This window comes from Chionomys nivalis, chromosome 7 (assembly GCF_950005125.1).
Source record: "Chionomys nivalis chromosome 7, mChiNiv1.1, whole genome shotgun sequence".
In the NCBI taxonomy this organism is placed as follows: Eukaryota; Metazoa; Chordata; class Mammalia; order Rodentia; family Cricetidae; genus Chionomys; species Chionomys nivalis.
In genome coordinates, this window is record NC_080092.1 from 59,918,834 (window position 1) to 59,939,838 (window position 21,005).

At 50.6% G+C, this 21,005-nt stretch overlaps 1 protein-coding gene across 2 annotated transcripts in view; it reads right to left on the reverse strand.

Moving 5' to 3' along the window:
• The window catches only part of Ksr1 (kinase suppressor of ras 1), a 133,621-nt gene extending 113,855 nt beyond the window's left edge, over nucleotides 1-19,766 (reverse strand). For both annotated transcript variants that reach the window (XM_057774063.1, XM_057774062.1), the window contains exon 1: nucleotides 19,350-19,766. In XM_057774063.1, coding sequence (XP_057630046.1) covers nucleotides 19,350-19,580 — 231 coding nt within the window. In that variant the 5' untranslated portion in view covers nucleotides 19,581-19,766. The remainder of the gene's footprint in view (nucleotides 1-19,349) is intronic.
• Nucleotides 19,767-21,005: the final 1,239 nt, after the last annotated feature.

Here is a 21,005-nt window from a genome sequence, read left to right on the forward strand (position 1 = left end):
TGGCCTGCCTACGTGTCTGTGTACCACGTGATGTCTTGTACCCTCGGGTGTCAGAAAAGGGCATCATCGGCTCCCCCTGGAACTAGAGTTACAGTTGGTTGTGAGCCAGCACGTGAGCACGGGGATCAATCTAGGTTCACTGGAAAAGCAGCAAGTGCTCTTAACCACTGAGCCTTTTCTCCTGCCTACGCAGTAATAAGTAAAACTGTGACATTACAGAGATGAAGAAGGGATTTTAACAAAGAAAAGTAACCACCACCACCCAATTTATTTCACTCTGGCTTTCCCATCTATAAGCTTATTTCTACCAACTGAGTAACCATAAATGCTGCAGGCATACAACTTTGCCATCTGGGTGTTTATTTTCTTAATGTAATGTCATAAACGTGACCCTGCTCTTTCCAGCCTTCTAAAGTAGCATCTGGGTCCACAGTAACCCACGCATGGCATAATGACCCATCTGGGCTATAGCACATGTGATTAACCACATGCTCGCACTGGACAGCTCTTGCTGTCTGCTCTCCCGCCTATATTACTGATAGTTTTACTATGTTCTCATAAATTCTGCTTTTTGCTGAGTCATCGCCTTAGGAGAAACTCCCGAGAGAGACGGAATTGGACCAGACATTGTGTACTGTGTTCTACAGGACCATGTGAGAAAGGGAACATCAGGCCAGACCAAGGAGGATCTCCCATGCTGAGGCTCAATGCACACTCTCGGAATAAGTAAGGACAACTCACCCACATGACGCCCTAGCAGGTGGCAGACACAGCCTGACCAAACCAGGGTTCTGCCAGCTGCCCAGAATCAGAAAATACACTTTGTACAAGTCAAAAACACGCCTTTTTATAGCAGGTCTGCATCCTAGTCTCCATATTGCTCTTTACTAAAAAATTAAGGAAAGAGGTTGGATGTGGTCCACCCGCAGAGTGCTTGCCTGGTATGTGTAAGGCCCTAGGTTCCATCAGCAGCACTGCAGGAGCTAAGGAAGGCGGTGCAGTAGTCAGGAAGGTCAATAGTTCAAGGTCATACTTGGCTACAGAGCAAGTGAGAGGCCAGGCGGTGTCACAGGAGCCCCTGTCTCAAAACAACAAAAAAGCATAATAAAAAGAATTTTTAAAGTAAGACATAAGTCGCCAGGTATGGTGGTGCACGTCTTTCACCCCAGCACTTGAGAGGCAGAGGCGGGCAGTGTGGGGCACCTTTCATCCCAGCACTCGGGAGGCAGAGGCGGACCCCTGTGAGTTCGATACCAGCTTGCTCTACACAGCGAGTCCAAAGAAAAGAAATGCAAAGGATAAACCAAGTTTCAGAACAGTTTCTACAGGGCAGAGGCAGGGTCCACCGAAGCATTCACATGAACCCCAAACATTCTCTCTCCTCGCTCTTCTATTTTCACAGACCCTCCCCTCCTCCCTTCCTGGAGGCTGAGTCCTGGGAGCAGGGGCAGGCATGTGACAACCTCCCTGCCGGCCACCCTAGTCTCCTCGAAGGCTCTCCAGAGCCAGGCCCACTCCTTGGGCTTCTGGCAGTCGCTTAAGGGACAGCACAGTTTCCCCTTTGGTTACTGCCTGCGCCTTCCCTCAGCACTGCAGTGTTAGTCCCACAGAGCTCCGTTTCACCCACTGTCTTCACAGTTTAACCCCCACTAGATCACAACAGTGTCCATTCCACGTGGGTGCTAATCAAATACCTAATGAGAAAATAAGAAGCAGGCTGGGATTATAGCATGCACAAAGCCCTGAGTTTGATCTTAGCATGGAGTAAGTCAGCCTGGTGGTGCACACCTGGAATCCCAGCACTTGGGATGTGAGGCAGGACAGTCAGAGTTCAAAATCATCTTGGGCCGAATAGTCATCTCAAGGCCAATCTGGGCCACATGAGAAAGGGAAGGAGGGAGAAATTAAACAGCAGATTCTGGTGTGAGGACATCACGACTCTGGGTCAGGCGCTGCGCTTCATCCGCATGGCTCATTTCGGTAGCTGCGAACAGCACTCCTTCATAATCTCTATTAAAAATAAAGACATTGCCCAGGCAGGCTAAGCACCTTGCCCCACCACACAGTCAGGAAAGAAGTGTGAGCTCTATCAAGCATCAGAAGCTGTGGTCTCACCTACTATGGTGTTGCTGTTCACCCTCCTGGCTCAGCTGCCAAAAACAGCCACGGTCAGTGAGCAGCCGAGCTTCTCGGAACAAGATAAAGTCCCTACATCCTGTGATCGAGAGGGGAGAGGAGGAGATGGGCAGTGAGGCCGGGCAATCGGCCCCAGGAGTCCCCACTTCCCAGGGGAACCTGGTTTGACAGCCACGGAGTGATGAGGGCCAGTTTGCTACAGCAAGTGCATCTGGGGCTTCACCAGCCAAGTGCTTTTTGCTGCCAGAGTAGGAAACTGACAAAGAAACCTGCGGTCAGAGAGGAAGCTAAGTCTAAGGTGCAAACTGCCCAAGACAAAGTCTGGATATTTGAGGCCACAAAATCTTTCTAAGAAGGATCAGAAGCCACTCCGAGTGAAGGAGTGACCAAGTTTCCATTAGTCACGCGGCGAGCTGTAACCCACGTGGCTTTCTGTGCACAGATCTCACAAGTGCATGACCGGGCTCCCTTTCCCTGTCCTCCTCTCTCCCCTTCTCTTCCCCTCCCCCTCCCATAAACCACTAGCCTACCACACAAAGAAGGCTTCTTGTCCCCTCAAAGACAAGTTTCCATTTGCCAACGGAGTCATCCTGCTCTGTTCTGTCCCCTTGACCAGAGTGAGTCAGGGCCACCAAGGGGAATCTCCCTGGGCACTTACCACCTTCTTTTTAGTAAAATCAGCCACCAACGTTTAAAACACAGCTGTGCCACATGTCACCGACCATACTTTGTTTTTCATACAGAACACTGTGGGAGTCGAACCTGTGCGTGGCTCTATGGAATCCAGGCACCCCCACGGGAGCCTGTTTCTCACAGGAGGCCTCGCCCCAGCTTGCTCCCCACCAGGAACCAGACACTTCTGGCCCTCTTTTCCGTTACTTCAGTTTCCAACACTCTGTTTTCGTTGTGTGTTTTATTTTGGGTTTTTTGTCCTGTTGACAACTTTACAGTCTTCAAAATGGCAACAAAAAGGAGAGATTTTCAAATCCTCTCTCCCAGCATAATTTCTTTCAAAATTCTAAGCACTAGCAAATATGGGGAGGGGGCACGCATGCAGCACAGCACGCATGCAGCACAGCACGCATGTAGAACAGCGTGCATGCAGCACAGCACGCATGCAGCAAGCACGCATGCAGAACAGCGTGCGTGCAGCACAGCATGCATGCAGCACAGCGCCATGCAGCACAGCGCAATGCAGCACAGCACGCATGTAGAACAGCACTCACGTGGAAGTCAGAGGACAACTTTTCCAGAGTCAGTTTTCCTCTTCCACCATGTGAGTTCTGAGGCTCAGACTTGGGAGTCAGGCTTGGCAGCAAGCACCTTTACCCACTGAATGATCCCACTGGCTCCCAAAACCCCAGCTAAGACCCAAGGCGAGGCAGTTTCTGAAGGGTGCAATGAAACACACCAGTATAACTGCAGGCATCTCTAGACTCCACCAATGCCCTTAAGGCTGATTTCTTTATTTACAAGATGGACCCGTAGAGCTGTTGTGACTCCAAAATTCACTATGAGAACTCCTGGGAAAGTGTGTTGGGTCAAATCAGTCAGGTCCATCTCAAGTTAGCCCTCACTGTGGGATGAAGAAACAGGGAGCCCAAATTATCCTCCTCCCGGGATCCGGCCTTCCCTTCCCATTTAGCAACAACTCCCATGCAGCGAGCTCGGGAACGGGCCACCTCTGACTGACCCTGGCCCCACTCATTAGCAACAGAGCTTATGAGTGTTTCAGGTCAGGACAGACTCTTCCATGAGCCCATCCCCCAGAACCGTCATGAAACCTGTGGTTCTCCAGATGAATACATCTAGGCTGTCCAAAAAAAGACTTGAGGGGTCTAGGACTATGGTTCAGTTGACAGAATGCTTACCTAACATGCATGAAGCCCAGGGTTGTATTCCCAGCACCATATAAACTAGGCATGGTGGTGCACACCTGTAATCCCAGCACTCAAGAGGTAGAAGCAAGAGATTTATAAATTCAAGACCATCTACATAGCAAGTTCAAGCTTAGCCTTGGATACATAAGATCCTGGCTTAAAATAAAAAGATAAAGGACATTTTGAAGAATCCATCCATTCAGATTTCATATTCCTTCTTTGCCCACCCTAAGGAAAGAAAGCCAAGCCAGAGGTGGTGGCACCAACCTGTAATCCCAGCACTCAGGAGGCATTGACTGGGAGGAGGGTCAAGAATCAAGGCCAGCCTGATCTACACAGCAAGCTCCTATCTTAGAAAACCAAGGGCAGAAGACAGAGTTCAATAGCAGAATCCTTGCCTAGCAAGTAACAAAGCCCTAAATGGGGGGAGGGAGGAGAGAAGAAGAGGAGGAGAGAAGAAGAGAAAGAGAAGAGGAGAGCGGAGCACAACACCCCCAGGACTACATTCCTGGCAGAAGCTAAAGCCAAAGTCTTAGTAAAGATCGGACAGCTGAGGTAGGAGGGGGTTTCCCACGTCTCCTTCTTAGACACTGTTTCCCATAAGTGGGTGCCAGATAACCACACCTGGTCTCAGCAGCCCTGCATCAGAGCTGGCCACCTCAGTTCCCAGCTCCTCCCTTGGCAGAGGTCCAAGGCGCCCCCAGTAGGGCTGGGACCACACTCCCGTTCCCACAACGAGAGCTGGCAGCACACAAGGTGTATTTCCCAAGCTCTTACACACCTCAGTGCAGAGATGAGTCAGCCAGGCAGCCTGGGGAGCCTCAACCTCGTTCACACCTCACCGACACCTGTGGGTTTACTCAGTTTCAGAGCCCCTGCCAACCAACCTGCTAGAGTAAAGCGCCTCTTAGACGGGCTTATGGCATGCCCCAGAGCAGTGTCCAGGAAAAGGCTAAGAAGACCTGTGGGGAGAAAACCCTCTGTGTCACCATGGTGTCCCAAGTACCGTGTCTCGCCTCAAGGCTGCCACACAGGACAATCCCTCTGCCCTGACCCTCTTCCCAGCTGCAGAGGCATTCTTGTTCCTGGACCCGCCCCCCTTCCCTGGAAAGACCCCCTTTTCCACCACCCCACCCCCAAACTAAGGCCATAACCTCCACCTCCTCTCCATTCTCCTGTCTCAAACCACTTCTCTCTGTCCCTGGCTTAGTAGCTGTCTCCTTCCACTAGAGAGCCCTCGGCCTTCCCTGCCAGTCTTCCGGTGTCTAAGGGAGTTCTGCACACAGCAGGAGCTCAATAAATACTGAAGGAACGCACAGGTGAGAAAAAGCAAATCCAAGATGAAGAATGATCTAACAGGGCCAAAAGAAATGTAATAGAGGGCACAGGAAGAAGAGCACAGAGAAACAGGTTAGCAAACGAAGAAGCCAGGCGGTTTCTTTAATCCCAGCACTCGGGAGGCAAAGGAAGGTGGAGGAAGGTGGATCTCTGTGAGTTCAAGGCCAGCTTGACCTACAGAGTGAGTTCAAGGACAGGCTCCAAAGCTACAGAGAAACCCTGACAGGACAGAGACAGACAGATAGAGACAGAGACAGACAGACACAGACAGAGACAGAGACAGAGACAAAGACAAAAAGACACAGATAGACATAGAGACATTCCAGGCTCTTTAACCTAAGAATTCCATTCTATACTAAGGAAATGAATTCAGAACAGGAACAAAAGCGGTGCCTGTATAAGAATGATTCCAGCCCCACTATTTAAATAGCAGGATTCTGGAAACAATTTAAATGTCCAAAAACAGTGGAAACACTGTGGCAGGCGACAGCACTGCTACTGCAACAAGTATCACACAGCAATTAAAATGACAAAACTGGAGGAAACATACAAGGGGGGGGGGGCATGTTTTAAAATAATGCTAAGCAGAAGCCAGGCCTGGTAGCTTAGTCCTGAAATCCCAGCTACTCTGGAGACCATGGCTCACAAGGTCAAGGCCTGTGACAGAATAAACTGAAGGAGACCCGGTCTCAAAACTCAAAAAGTAAAAAGACAGCATCACCAGTAGGAGAGCGCCTGTCTGTCCTACATGAGGCCCTAGGTTCAATCCCCACGCCTGCAAAGGATCCATCAATGCTAAACAAGAAAATGAGTAAGTACATTGAATTTCTTCTTAAATACTCGGTTCTGTTTCATGAACCCTCTACAACTGGGTAAGTTCTCACAAATGTCCAAAATGGTATCTGTGTTCCCCTTATCTACCAAGAAAAAATAAAAAATAAAACTGCACAGAGAGCTGAGCCACTTGCCTGGGGTCAGAACTAGCAAGGAGTCAGGAAATGACTGTGTCTCACTGGCCCCAAAGCCCAGGCATACTCTTGTGTCCTTGGAATGGCCCATCCCATAAGGACATCATAGAGGCTAAGCCCAGCAATGTCCAACAGCCAACAAAGGTGACAGCACCTGAAACACCACCATAGAATGCAGCAGAAATCTATGGGACCAAAAGCAAGCCACTGCCGGTGCCCAGGAACCCCAAGAAAAGCAAAGAAAGAACTGTCAGCAAAATCAGGCTTCTGGGCCGGGAAGTGCCCAGTAATCCCAGCACTTGGGAGGCAGAGACAAGTGGATCTAGGTGAGTTCAAGGCCAGCCTGGTCTACAGGGCGAGTTACAGAACAGTCAGGACTACACAGGGAAACCCGTCTCAAAAAACCAAAACATAAATAAATAAATAAATAAATAAATAAAGGCTTCTGGAAAAACTGTGTGGAGCCAAGACACAGGCCTGCAGAGGCCAAGGAACCTGTCTGCCAGTCTGGACCTACAGGAGGAGCAGAGGACAGCATCCACCACAAAGTGCCGCAGCTCTGAGGCACTGAATCCACGTATGCTAAAACACCCTCATCTAGTTAATGAAAGGAAAGGTAAGAAAATAGCCTGAGCCACAGAGAAGAACAGACAGGTCACCCAGGTACATCACACGTCACACTCGGTATGACTACAGACTCCCAGCTAGGGGGAGGGGGAGCCGTCCATCACTGAGAGGTGATGACCTCAAGCTAGAGCAGGAGATGACCTGGCAGTGTTGACAGAGCAGAGTGGTACAAACTTGGGGACCACTGGATGGAGAGCCCTCCTAGTCTAGGGACACAGGAGGCAGAGAGCTAGGCAACAAACCCTCCCTCGGCCTCCCCTTCCCGGAGACCCACTGCCTAGGGCACCACAAGTGGACTTCCTCAGAGACTGAACAGGGCAGATGACCAAGATTGGCCAAAGCTGCTTCCTGTAGAAGCTTCCTCTGGGCTGGGGAATCACTAGGAGGTGTGTGTGTATGGGGGGGAGAGGGGCTGTCTTTCAACACACCCATCTCTCTACCTTTGCATGTTTGAATAATGAAAGTATAATGAAATTTTAAAACACGTAGCTAAACACATTGCCAAGCACCTGCAGTCCCAGAACTCAGGGGGCTGAGAGAAGAGGACTACTGAGCTCGGGGGCCAGCCTGAGTTACAGCGCAGACATCTTGTGTCAAACAAACAAACAAACAAGGGGTGGAGAGATGGCTCTGTGGCTAAGAGGCATCTTCAGATGTTCTGACAAAGGACACAAGTTCAGTTCCCAGCTCCCGTGTCTAGTGACTCCCATCTGCTTGAGACTGCAGCTCCGGGGACCTGGTGCCTCTGGCCCCACAGACACTTGTACTCACTTGCACACACCACACACAGACACAGATACATAATTAAAATAAAAATTAAGATAAGAAACAAGCAATAAGGCCGGGATGACAAGGTAGCTCAGCAGGTACAGTTTGAGGACCTGAGTTCAATGCCTGGTAAGGATAAAACTGACTTGCTCACTCGTACATGCACACACACACATACTATAATAAATGCTTTTTTAAAATTAAACTGCATTGCACAGGCCTATAATTCTTGCACTTGGGAGGTGGAAGAAGGAAAATCAAAAATTCAAGGTCATCCTCAGCTACAAAGTTTAAAGCTAACCTGAGTCACTGTCGAAAGAAAGAGAGAAAGAAAGAAAGAAAGAAAGAAAGAAAGAAAGAAAGAAGGAAGGAAGGAAGGAAGGAAGGAAGGAAGGAAGGAAGGAAGGAAGGAAGGAAGCCAGGTATTGATAAAAGCACATGCCTTTAATCCCAGCACTAGTTTGTGGCCAGCCATCATCTACAGAACAAGTTCCAGGACAGCCAGGAACTTGTGTTCTGTGTGTAAGAGAAACCTTGTCTTCAAAAACCAAAACCAAAACCAAACAAAAAAGGATCATCCAGGTCACACATCCTTGGCTCTGCAACACCTTACTCTACAGTACTGCAGCTCCTTGCACCTCAGTTCCTTTTCTGCAAAGAGGGTGATGGGTGGACTGCCACACGCACTGGTGTGAGGCGTTCACGCCAGAAAGTGCTCCTAGCAAGGAGGCCAGGGCGGTGGTCAGGCAGTAGAGGGTCAGACACGGTGACACATCCGTGTTGCAGCAGGTAGAAAACGTGTGGCCATTTAACTTGGCCATCTGGGGAAGATGGAGCGGATGCCACCCGTGCCATCACTCTGAAACCTCAAGCAACAGAGAGGGAGCAAAGGCTGGAGAGCCTTCACAGCTGCCCCAGCCAGCTTCTTCAGGCCTAGGGGACAGAAAGAGCTCCGCCTCTCACAAAAAAGCCACCACCAGTAACAGGAAGCTGCTTCCTTTCCTCTCCTTCCGAGCCAGCATTTCCTTTTTGTTTTAAAAAGCATTCCTTGTCTGCAGGCCAGCCCTTCCCCTCCCCTCCAGCCCCAGGCTCAAAGGCACCCACAGCCGTTGGTAGTCTCCCTCTTTGCTTTCCGTCCTACCAGGAATGGGGGAGTGGGAAGGAGGATGCCCAGGCAGACAGACCTCTCTGCGCACCAGTGGTGGCAGGATTAAGTGCCCAGGAGACCACCAAATCTAAAGGACCTCTCTCAACAAAAGGCCGAGTCCACTGGGGCTTGGGCTTCCGACCATCACCAAACCCTGCCTTGCACCTCAAATGGGCCCTACAGTTTATAAAACACCTAGAATAAAACCAACACTGGCTAAACCTGGGCCCACAGCTCCTAGTCTCTTTCCTTGCCCAAGGCGAAGGTGTTCCCTCAGCTGTGTTTGGTAGGGAAAAAAGAACCCTGGGAGTCCACAGGAAGCCTTACAGGACTTCTCAGGACCTTTAAAACAAATCCCCAGCCTCTGACGTTGTGGGCGAAGGGGGAACACACTAACATAATACACTCTCCACGGAAAGCCCTCTTCTAAAGGAGCACTACAATATGGGAAAGGCTAAAGGATCCCAGGCTAAGTGGAACACTAGTCTAAGACCCTGTCCAGATGACTTTTTTTAAAACGGCCTGTAACTGGGGCTGGAGAATGGTTCAGTGGTTAAGAGCTCTGCAGGCCCCTGGTTCATTTCCCAGCACCCACATATAAGCTCAACCACCTGCAATTCCAGTTCCAGAGAATCTTATGCTGTCTTCTGGCCTCTGCAGACACCAGGCATGCGCATAGCACACACACATACATGTAAGCAAAACATTCATACACCGTGGTGGTTTGAGTAAGAATGCACCCCCAGAGGTTTATTTAGTCACTACAAAGGAGGATCCCTATTTGAGAAGGATTAGGAGGTATGGCCTGTTGGAGGAAGTCTGTCATTGGGGGTGGGTTTTGAGGTTTCAAAAATCCACACACCACACACACACACACACACACCCTGCCCCTCTCTCTGCCTGCCTGTGGACCAGAATGTAGCTCTTGGCTACTTTCCCAGCACCGTGCCTGCCATACCTCCCCCATGGTGATAAGGGACTAACCCCCTAAAACTGTAAGCAAGCCTCCAATTAGATAATTTCTCTTCTAAGAGCTGCCTTGGTTATAGAGTCACTTCACAGCAATAGAACAGTGACTAAGGCAGTCACATAAAATAATAATCCTTAAAAAATCAAAATGATCTAACTTTTTTCTTTTTAACAAAATTCTGTGTGTACTGGGCATGGTGGTCTAGGCCTGAAATTCCAGCACAGAGGGCACCAAGGTTCCAGGAGAATCACGGCAACTTAGAGAACCGCCTAGTCTAGTTCCAGGCAATGAGGGCTAAACAGGAAACTTTTAGATAGAGAGTGTTTTTTTTGAAATGGGAGAAAAATAAAACTCAAATTAATCAGCTACGTTGATTTCAAAGCCTTCAGATATGGTAGGAGACCTCGCCACCCCCTGGGCAGCTAGCCTTGCATCTGCAGAAGGCAAAATCCTCCTGATCAATATCCTGCCAATATAAGCCCACAGTTGGTGCTGTGGGGAAATTTATTTCTTCTAATCAGAGCTGGCTGATTCCTGTACTGCATATTTTTATTCCCCATTTTTTCCCCTTAAAATTGTGAATTCAAGTGTTAGCTCGTTCTTGTTATTATTCCCAGGGCAGAAAAATGAAGGGCGGGAGGAGGGGGTACAGTACAAAAGTAAAATGCCTTTGGCGTGGCAATCTGACCAGTTAAAGCGCTCTGCTGCCCACCAACACCGGAACAGAGAAAATGCAGACATGTTCAAATACAAAGGTTTGACGGGTGGCGGTGGCGGTACTTTAGATTGAGACCTCTTTTCAATGTGTAAGAATCCGGGACAGTTTTCTCATCTCAGCAGCTGGCCCCAGAGTAAACCTCTGCATTTCCACCTGGATTTTAGAATAGAAGAAGCCAAAGAGGATGTCGGAGACGGCTATCCACACCAATGGCAGGCTTGTATAGGCCACTCATTGATAAGGAGGGTTTTGCTCTCCACAGATGTGAGGTAAGCTGCCTGTGGGGCTGTGGGGTCCTCTACCACATCTGGAAACAACTAGGAAAAAAACACAAAACAAAACTGTATCTCCCTCTTTCCTTCCTTTTTTAAGCTCCAGGGCAGTTTTATGAGAATGTGAAAGGAAAAACAAGGCAGGCAGGCTATAAATCATGGGAGCAGCTGGGAGGAGGGAGATGGAGAAGATGAAGAGAGAAAACTAGGCTTTCAAGAGAATGGTCAGGTTCAGCAATGAAGGTTGGTGAGCTTGGAGGAACCGGAGGGGGTGCTTCAGGGAGCAAGTGAGAAGCCCAGAGTGTACAGGAAGCAAGCAGGCTTTTGGCCATTATTCAGAAAAAGATAAAGAAAAGGAAAAGTTATGCTTCTCTGAGCAACTGAAAAGTGAGCAGACCACGTGACAGAGGCCTCACCAAACAGCCCGTGGCTGGCCTGGAACTCACTCCACAGCCTAGAGACCAGGTTGGCCTTGAACTAGAGATGCTCCCCATTGTCCCAACACCTCAGTGAAAGCTGACACTGAGAACAAGAGAGTCAACAGGCCTGTGTCACCCTAATTATCTTGACAGCAAAACCAGCGATGGAGAGGGTAAACACGCAACATCTGTAGGAAGGTGTCCAAGCCCAGGCTCCACGGGAAGGAAGGTTAGCAGGACAGCTGTCGGTGAACAAGCCTTGAAAGAACAGAGTCAGGGCCAAAGACAGTCGGTCCATTCAGCCTGGGTGTGGTGGTGCAAAAAAAAAAAAAAAAGATGATCCATTCAGGCGGAGTCAGGCCCACACTGGATACTTCTGGAGCTCTCCAAAATCCCAGCCAACCCTCAGAGTCCCTCAGTCTGGATGGAGCAGAGAGGGCCCAGCCATGCTTGAGTCAAGTTCAAGGCACTGTCTTGTACCACTCAAGGGAGAGACACTCAGTTTAGGGCTCTTCTGTTAACCACTGCTAACTCTCCCTAACAGGAACTCTGCTTAGCGAGGTGCTTGCCGCCAGGTCTCTGGACCTGAGCTCCAATTCCTACAAGCTGTCTAACCTCCACTTGGGCACTGTGGCACACACACCCACATCCACACATCCACATACGTAAAGAAATGTAATTTTAAAATCAAGGTGTTAAATTTTTTAAATGGGCAGGTACCAGATAGCCGGAGGGAGAGACGGCTCAGGGGTCACAAGAACTGGCAGCTCTTCCAGACGACCTGAGTTTGACCCCCAGCATCTATATGGTGGCTCACATATCTGTCAACTCCAGTTTGAGGGGATCTGACACTTTCTTCTGGTCACAGAAAGCACAAGGCACATATATGGTATACATATATACATGCAGGCAAAACACTAAATAATTTTTAGTTTAAATGGACATATGCTAAATGTAGTCATACATTTTAATTCAGCAAAACCTTGCTTGAAAATTGGGACATGCTGGCAGTGATGGTGTAAACCTTTGACCCCAGCACTCAGAGGCAAAGCAGGCGGGATCTCTGTGAGTTCGAGGCCAACCAGGTCTACAGAGCGAGTTCCAGGACAGCCAGAACTGTTACACAGAGAAACCCGTCTCAAAACGCTAAAAGAAAAAAGAAAGGAAGGGAAGGAAAAGACAAGACAAGAAAATTGGTATCTGGTTAAAGGATTGTGTGGCATGGGTGCACGACTGGCCACTGATGGCGACAAAGTGCACATGCTGACACAAAGACACAGGGCACACACTGCAAGCTCCTCAAGCACACGTGTGTACCTTTCCATGAAAATGCACAGTAGAAAGCTAGGAGGAGTCGGGGGTGGGGGGGACGGTCCCAGGGCTTGGTTCTGACAGGTGCCATAAATAGGTGATTTTTCTATTATCTAGGGTGTTTCCCTTTTGCAGAGGGAACATGTATTAATGTGTATCTTAAGCACTGCAATTAAGAGTAGCAAATTAGAGATATATTCCTTGTCTCAAGAATTGCTCAAAAAGAATAAAGCATACAGAGTGGGCTGGGCATGGTGGTGCACACTTCAGTGCCAGCACTCGGGATACAGGGGCAGCAGGGACTCTAGGTTCGAGGCCAGCCTGTATGCAGAGCTAGTTCTAGGACAGCCAGAGCAGCACAGGGCAGCCCTGTCTCAGAAAAAAAGAAAAAAAAAATCAACCCTCTGAGTAAGTTGAACTCAGAGCGGCTTCTCCTTTCTCAGAATGAAACCAGCAGGCTGGGTGCCTTACCTCCTGCTTTGAGGATGTGCTGAGCTGAACAGGAGGGAAGCTTACCCAACATTCAAACACAAAGGCTGCACAAGGCGGCCACTCATCAACCCACTGGGCTAGAATTGAGCCAGTCCTGGGTCTGTCTTTCATGACTGACCAAAATCCCTCTCCCAAGCCTCCCAACATCGGTGTGTAGAGACGGCTGCAACATGAGTTCTCAAGACCAGGGTGTGGTGGTACGTGCCTGGCATTTCGGCCCTGGGGATGCTGAGGCAGATGGATCACGGCAAGTTCAATGCCAGTCAACACAGACTCAACCATCTCTGGCTCAGGCTCTCTGGCTCTCCTAGCTCCAGTGGCCTCATCTTCAAACTAGGAACAGAATCTCACAGGCAACAGTAAATAACTGATCAGTGGTAGAAAGCACGTGCTAAGGAGGGCTTCACATGGAGCACGTTCAAGAATGTTCCTCATGGCCGGGCGGTGGTGGCGCACGCCTTTAATCCCAGCACTCGGGAGGCAGAGGCAGGCAGATCTCTGTGAGCTCGAGGCCAGCCTGGACTAGAAGAGCTAGTTCCAGAACAGGAACCAAAAAAGCTACGGAGAAACCCTGTCTCGAAAAAAAAAAAAAAAAAGAATGTTCCTCATGTATGTGGACCCTCTCTTTGCAGAAGTCACTCCCATGAACACTGGTACATCCGCAGCTAGGAGGGGTTCCATCCCTACCCCAGGCAGCAACCCTAGCTCCAGGTCCTGGGTGCATCCCAGGCAGCAACCCCAGCCTCCAGGTCCTGGGTGCACCCCAGGCAGCAACCCCAGCCTCCAAGTCCCGGGTGCACCCCAGCCCTCTGCCCCAGCCTCCAGGTCCTGGGTGCACCCCAGGCAGCAACCCCAGCCTCCAAGTCCCGGGTGCACCCCAGCCCTCTGCCCCAGCCTCCAGGTCCTGGGTACACCCCAGGCAGCAACCCCAGCCTCCAAGTCCCAGGTACACCCCAGCCCTCCTTGGCTCACAGCCTTCACAAACAGCAGGCCCTCCTTACGCCTCCTCTGAAGGACATCTGGGAAGTAGGTCTGTCCAGAGTAAAAGTTGCCAAGTGAAAGCAAACACCCTCTGAACTAAATGTAAAAATGCCTGCCCTGCAAGGACATTTTTTAAAGAAATAAAATAAAATAACCAAAAACGATAGCTTAGGGGGCTGGCAAGATGACTCAGGGGAGTAAAAAAAGGGCTTTCAGCCGGGCGATGGTGGCGCACGCCTTTAATCCCAGCACTCGGGAGGCAGAGGTAGTTGGATCTCTGTGAGTTCGAGACCAGCCTGGTCTACAGAGCTAGTTCCAGGATAGGCTCCAAAGCCACAGAGAAACCCTGTCTCGAAAAACCAAAAAAAAAAAAAAAAAAAAAAAAAAAGGGGGGGCTTTCAGCCAAGCATGATGACCTGAGTTTGATTCCCTGAGCCCACATGGCAGAAGGAGAGAACCTACTCCACAGAGCTGTGCTCTGACCTCCACAAGCACGCTGTACGTAAATAAAGGCAGAAAAATTTGAAGGCTCAGATCAAGGACCCAACCAAGGCTTTGTTACCTTCCCACACATCTGCAGACGCCATCAGTGTCACCTTTGTGCATGGTCCCTCTCTGGACCACAGCCAGCAGGCAGGCAGGGAAGCATCTGGCATGGAATGCTGCTTCCCAGGATTGTGAGCCAAACCAGGTGTCAAGAAACAGCCCTGCAGCTAGGAGGCGGTCCACGTCTATCCCAGGCAGCAACCCCAGCCTCAGGGCCTGGGTGCGGATGCATGCAATAAGGTCTCCCTCCAGCATCCCCACCCTCCTTGGCTCCTGGCTTTCACACACAGCTCGTCCTCCTTAGGCCACTTCTAAGGGACAGTTGAGAAGTGGGTCTGCCCAGGTTCAAAATCACCAATGTGAAAGTGGACACCAAAAGAGACAGGCCCTCCTCAGCTCCATGTCCTGTTGGTGATAACTGGAGTCTCTCAGGCGAAAGGTTAAAACCAAGGCAGCGAAATGACACTCTCCAGACACTGCATGGGTGAGGAAAGGAGAACCAGGTTCTACTCGCATCCTTCTGGGGCGTCTGACTCGGGAGCTGTCACCAGGACTGGCAATGTTTAAGTCAGACTGACGGATTCCACAGAACTCCTAACTCAGGGTCCACTCAGAAGAACTCTCTGCCAGTCATGGCAGTGGAGGCCCTGCTATCCACCTGCCTGGTTCCCCTTCAGATGGAACAGGCCCCTCACATCCAAAGACCCCACCTACCGGAGTTCAGGTAGCCACTGGCTAGGACTAGCACATAGGTAGTGACAGAAAGCTGGGTCAGTGAACACATCCCTCCACTCTTGGTCTTTCCACTGGACACTTCCAGGGACCACGAGGAAACCAGGTCCTAACACAGAAGCCTCTGAACTCTGCCCAGCCCAGTGGATGAGGGTCAATTCTCTCTGCCTTCCCAGGCAGAGTAAAGCCCCAGGTTACCTCTGCTCCGGGGCAACTGCTCAGGGAAGTGCCCAAAAGCAGACTGTACCCATGACTGTTTCTGTTAGCCTCTCCCCATAAGGACTCATGAGGAAAGCCCTTTAGGGACCCGAGCCAAGACGGAACTTGTTTGTGGGAGGTGCTAGCATGCTGGCAAAAAAGAATAGACTACAGAGTACCAACGAAGTGAACGAGCATGAGCCGGCATGGGCATCTATCTGCATGGCACACCACTGTCTCCCCAGGCACGGACAGGGCCCACAGGGAACCCACAGACAGGAGCAGCAGGCCCAGCTGTAGAGCGGGCCAGGTGTCCCTCCATGAGCACAGCTGGAGAGTGACATCCATCGTCCCTTGCTGCATGCAGGAGTCAGACCTCTAGGGGGCCTTCCAGAGACACCGAGCTCTGGTTGTGTCTCCTGCCTTTTCCCTTTAGACAGGGGAAATGTGTGTGATGAAGTTGGTGGGCCTCCCGTAAATCCTGAGAGGTTGAGAGGAAGACAGCCAGAGCAGCCCTGGTCAGGTGGGGAGTGAACATTAAACCCTGGCTCCTTTCTCCCCCTTTCAAGTGTAGGATTGGAGATTTAAACACAAGGCCTACGTATACAAGGCAGTGTTCTACCATGGAGCTACCCTCCTCACCCCCTTTAATCCCCTTTCAACCCCAGCCCAACTGCTTCACAGAGCAAAGCTATCAGCAGATAGCTTATCATCGTGACCTAGGATCTTCACAAGCAGCCTGCCCCTGGTCAGGGTCCCACAGGGGACATCCCACGAGCTGCCACTCTCATTAAAAGTTTAGCTAAGGAGGGGCCAAAGTGAGCTGGGCCTCTTGAGATTCTACCAGAAGTCTGATATAGTTGGATAAGCCAAGCTCTCCAGTCAGACACCTGTAATCCTAGCACTCAGGAGACAGAGACAAGAGAACAGCCACGAGTTCAAGACCAGCCTAATCTCTATGCTGAGTTCAGTCAGCTAGTTCAGAAGACCTAGCTCAAGGTCACACACACACACACACACACACACACACAAATCAGAAACCTGGGACTGGACAGGTGGCTCAGCAAGAAGTTAAAAGAATTTACTGCTCTTGCAGAGGATCTAAGTTCATTTCTCAGCACCCACATGGTACTAACCTACAACTCCTGTTCCAGGACATCTTCTGGCCTCCTCAGGCTCCTGCACACATGTACTGCACCCAATACATTTTTTTTAAAAAGTCAGAAATTCATGAAGACTGAGAATGGCCCAGGTTAACTGCCTTTCTGCACACTGCTGGGGTAAGCTGCCCTGACCCAGCCTTCTAGGATGGCCTCCTGCCCTGTGTCACCACCTGCAGGAAATCAGTTCTATGTGCTTCTTCTTCTAAAGGCACCCTGTGCAGGAATGTCACCAGAACCCAACCAGGGAAAGTTTATAGGCAAGCTTTTGGTAGCAGGGCAGACACCGACTCCATCAAACACTACAGGTAAAAGCACTCCATCCCCACTTCACAGATGGGAAGTCAGAGTAGACGTTAACAGTCTTGCCCAAGGTCATCTAGACAGAAAGAGGACCAGTCACAAAGCTGTGTGGGCCTTCTGTTCCTACCTAGCACTCCTGCGTTCAAGATGCTCGCCATAAAAAAGGCATCTCCTACTCAATCTGTCCAGTACATCTGGTTTTTAGTGTGGGTCTTAAAACAGGGATAGCTACATAGAATAGCATACACAAATGTTTAATTCAGCCCAACAGAGCGTGTGCGTGCATGCATATGTACGAGTGTGCGTGCGTGCATAAGCAAGAGTGTGCGTGCATGCATATGCACAAGTGTGCGCGCGCGCGCGCACACACACACACACACACAAAGTCTAAACCACAGAATGCAGAGCTTTTTAGCAACAGCCTGAAGGGAACTTACTCCAACCTCTTCCAAGCAGATGTGGAAGGTGAGGCCCCAGAGATGAAGTGATTCACCCAAACTAGCTGGTAACAGTCCTGGGAAACCAGACCCAAGGTCAAAATTCCCATTTGAAATATCTCCCAGTCCTGTCTTTCCAAGGACCAGAAGGACCCTTTCAAATACACTGCAAAGAACAGGACATGTGTCCTGTTCATACTACAAATGACCCCTGGGCCTTTGAATGCCACCGGGGATGACCTCACAATGCACGTAGTAGGGAGACAGCTGCCTAGCCAGCTCAGAGGCCTGAACATCTGGAGACTCTGGAGTATCCTAATGCCACAACTTCGTCAAACTGTGCAACATTAGAAAACAAAGAATTTGCAGAGAATAGAGAGTAAGTCATTCGACATACACCCTGGGATCCAGGAGCACCTCAAGGGGACAGGGGGAGGACTAACGGAGGCCAACAAGAGAGCATTCTCTCCACCCAACAACACAGCAGCTCGAGACACACACTGCTGGACGACAACCCCGGAACTAAGACACACAGGCCTCCTATTGTATCAGCTTAAAACCGAACTTTGCGAGGCACACACACTCAGCTGTGTTCAAGAAATCCACATGCTGAAAAGCTGGGCGCAGAGCTTCGTTGGTTGTTTTTTAAGCAAAGCCCTGGTCGGTCCTGCTATAGCAACTATAACATCATCATCATCATCATCATCATCATCATAATAGCCAGCACGGCTTGGAGTCTCCCAATGTCCCTGGCTTTGTGGCTTTTCTGAAAATACAGCTAAGGAAGAGTCACCCTTGCATTTTGGATCAAACAAGAATTCAGGCTCGTGGTGTGAGAGGTGGGAGTACTGGTCTTATAATAAGTACAGCGATCACCGGCTGGCTCTATGACAGCTGGCAGATGCAATTAGTAATAGTGTGTGTGTGTGTGTGTGTGTGTGTGTGTGTAAAATCACATATCTAATAAAACAGACATCCTTGCCAGATGAGGAAAGGCCCGTCTTTAGGACAGAGCTATTAACTAACCCTCTGTACTTTCAAAGGTCTTCCAGTCCTTGGAAGCAAGTTAGGAAGGCACTAGTTTTTTCTCCAACGTTTAAGGGATGGGGGAGCTCCCCCTTCTGAAATCCCAATCATCTTGCCGGCTGCTTCTTCCAAATCCTTTTAATGCTGCACTTCCCAGCTATAATTTGAGAGAAGACAGCTCACACATCTTATTTTTCATTGCACTCCAGGTCATCTCTGTCAGCAACCCCCCTTAAGTACTGTGTTCTTACCAAAGGTTCCCTTCCTTGGTATAATCCTTCCTAGACCAAAGCCCAATAATTGGGATGGAGTGGGAAAATCAATGGCTAATTTAATTTTAAACAGTTAACCGGCGTGACAGCGCGAAAGAAAAGCATCCCAACGCCTGAACTGCAAAAATGCTGCTTCAGCAAACACTTTTTGAAAAGCGGCAGACAAGTCCTGGTGGAAGGGGAAGGAAAGGGCAACAGGATAAGGAGAGTGGGTAGTGAGGGAAAGTCAGCGCCACCGGCCGACGCTCACACTTCAGGGAACGTCCCCTCATCACCCTAGCCCACGCTACCGGGCTTAAGCACGCCGAGAAAAGTCCAGCGCGTGATTCAGTGGGACAATGATTACTATGGGCACTGGAAATATGGGGTGAGGACGGCGAGGGGTTTGCAATGTGATACCCGCGAGCATCCTACCCGACACGAGAGTCCTCCAACCTCAATCCAACCCCCCACTCACGCCTCCTCCCCCAAATCCTTCCAAGGTGAGCGCTGGTCGTAGGTCCTCTCGCCACCGCATCAACGAGCCCCGGCAAGGGAGGAAGACTCTAGCCAGCAGACCCAGCTGCAGGATGCAACTCGGGAAGGAAAGCAGCGGGGCGGTTCCCGGGCCACAGCCGGGTCGGGACTACGGGCACTTCGACCCCTTACCTCCAGGGTCCGGATCTCCTGCTGCGTGAGGTCGTTGGACACGGAACACTTGGTGCGCAGCCCGCGCAGACTGCCGATGGAGATATCGATGAGCTTCTGCAGCTGGCCGCACTGCTGCAGCGCCCGGCTGGCCGCGGCCCCTGCACCCCCGTCCGCGGCCGCCGCGGCGCCCCCGCCGCCGCCCTCCTTCTTCTCACCCATCGCCGCCGCGCGCAAAGCCGCTCTATCCATACCTCGGCATCGGGGCCGCGGGGGGCCGAGGCAAGGAGCCCGGGGGGTACGGGCGCCTCGGCGGAGAAGCCTCAAGCCGGGAAGGCTGCACTAGGAGCGCCCCTCGGCGCGGCAGAGCCTGAAGTCCCAAGAGCCAGCCGCCCAGACGCGGCGGCAAAGCGAAAGCCTTCGCGACCCGACGGCTGCGGTTGCTGGAGCCTTTAAGCGGCCGCGGGGGCTGGATCGTAGCCGCGGGGCATGCTGGGACTTGTAGTCCACACCGCGCCAAGTGTCTCTTGGCCCGTGCCCTCGGGGCCCCGCCCGCACTCTGGCCCCGCCTGACGCCTAGGAGGGGCTGTTCTGCGCCTGCTCCAATTCGTGTGCCTCGTGGTCTTCGAAGCCTGGTTCCCCATCTTTTCAGTTCCTTCACCCACGTCTCCCACTACTACCCTCTTCTCACACACGCAAGCGCGCACACATTAGTAGCTTCCCACGACCCACGAATGGGGTGGGGCAGGAGCTTACCTAGATGAGTCCTGTAATTTGGGATATTGAGGGTCCGGAATTTTTGCATGAGCTTAGAGTCCTCCACGTATGGGAATGTGCCGAGGATGTAGCTCAGTGGCAGAACATTTGCCTGGCAAACATAAGACCCTAGGTTTGATTCCCCAGCACTATCGAAGGAAAAGAAAAAGACCCCCTCCACTCTCATCTAGCCTTGGTGTTCGCTTAGACCTTGACCCTGAAGATCTGTACCTAAGTTAATGGACAGGCAAAGAGAAAGGACTTTCTTCTGTGTTCTATTGACTCAACAAAATAAGTTTAGCGTGCCATACCCTGTAGATGACAGATGAGTGGCGATAGTTTGGAGCAGAGAAAACCTGGGTTCAAGCCGGGCGGTGGTGGCGCACGCCTTTAATCCCAGCACTCGGGAGGCAGAGGCAGGCGGATCTCTGTGAGTTCGAGACCAGCCTGGTCTACAAGAGCTAGTTCCAGGACAGGCTCCAAAACCACAGAGAAACCCTGTCTCTAAAAACCAAAATAAATAAATTAATTAATTAATTAAAAAAATAAAAAGAAAACCTGGGTTCAAATTTGAGTCCCACTACACCACTGCCTGTTAGGTGAACCTGAGCAAATGGCCTTCCTCCGGGTTTCCCCTTCATATTAGATCAGGTCATGGCCACCTAAGCTTTCTAAAAAGAAGGTGTTCGCACAGCACCCAGATTAATTACTTGCACGTGTGGTCATGTACAAACGTTCGCTCCATTCTAAACTCAGACGTCCTGAATGAGACCCTGAACCCAAGCAGTCAGTGGCCACAACAGCAGAATTTCCCAGTATTTCCTAGCACAGCATTTAAACCTCGCCACACCTATTCACTCTCCAATCAATCTGTCTCATCTATCAATTAAAAAGAAAAAAAGGGAAAACGAAGCCAAGTGT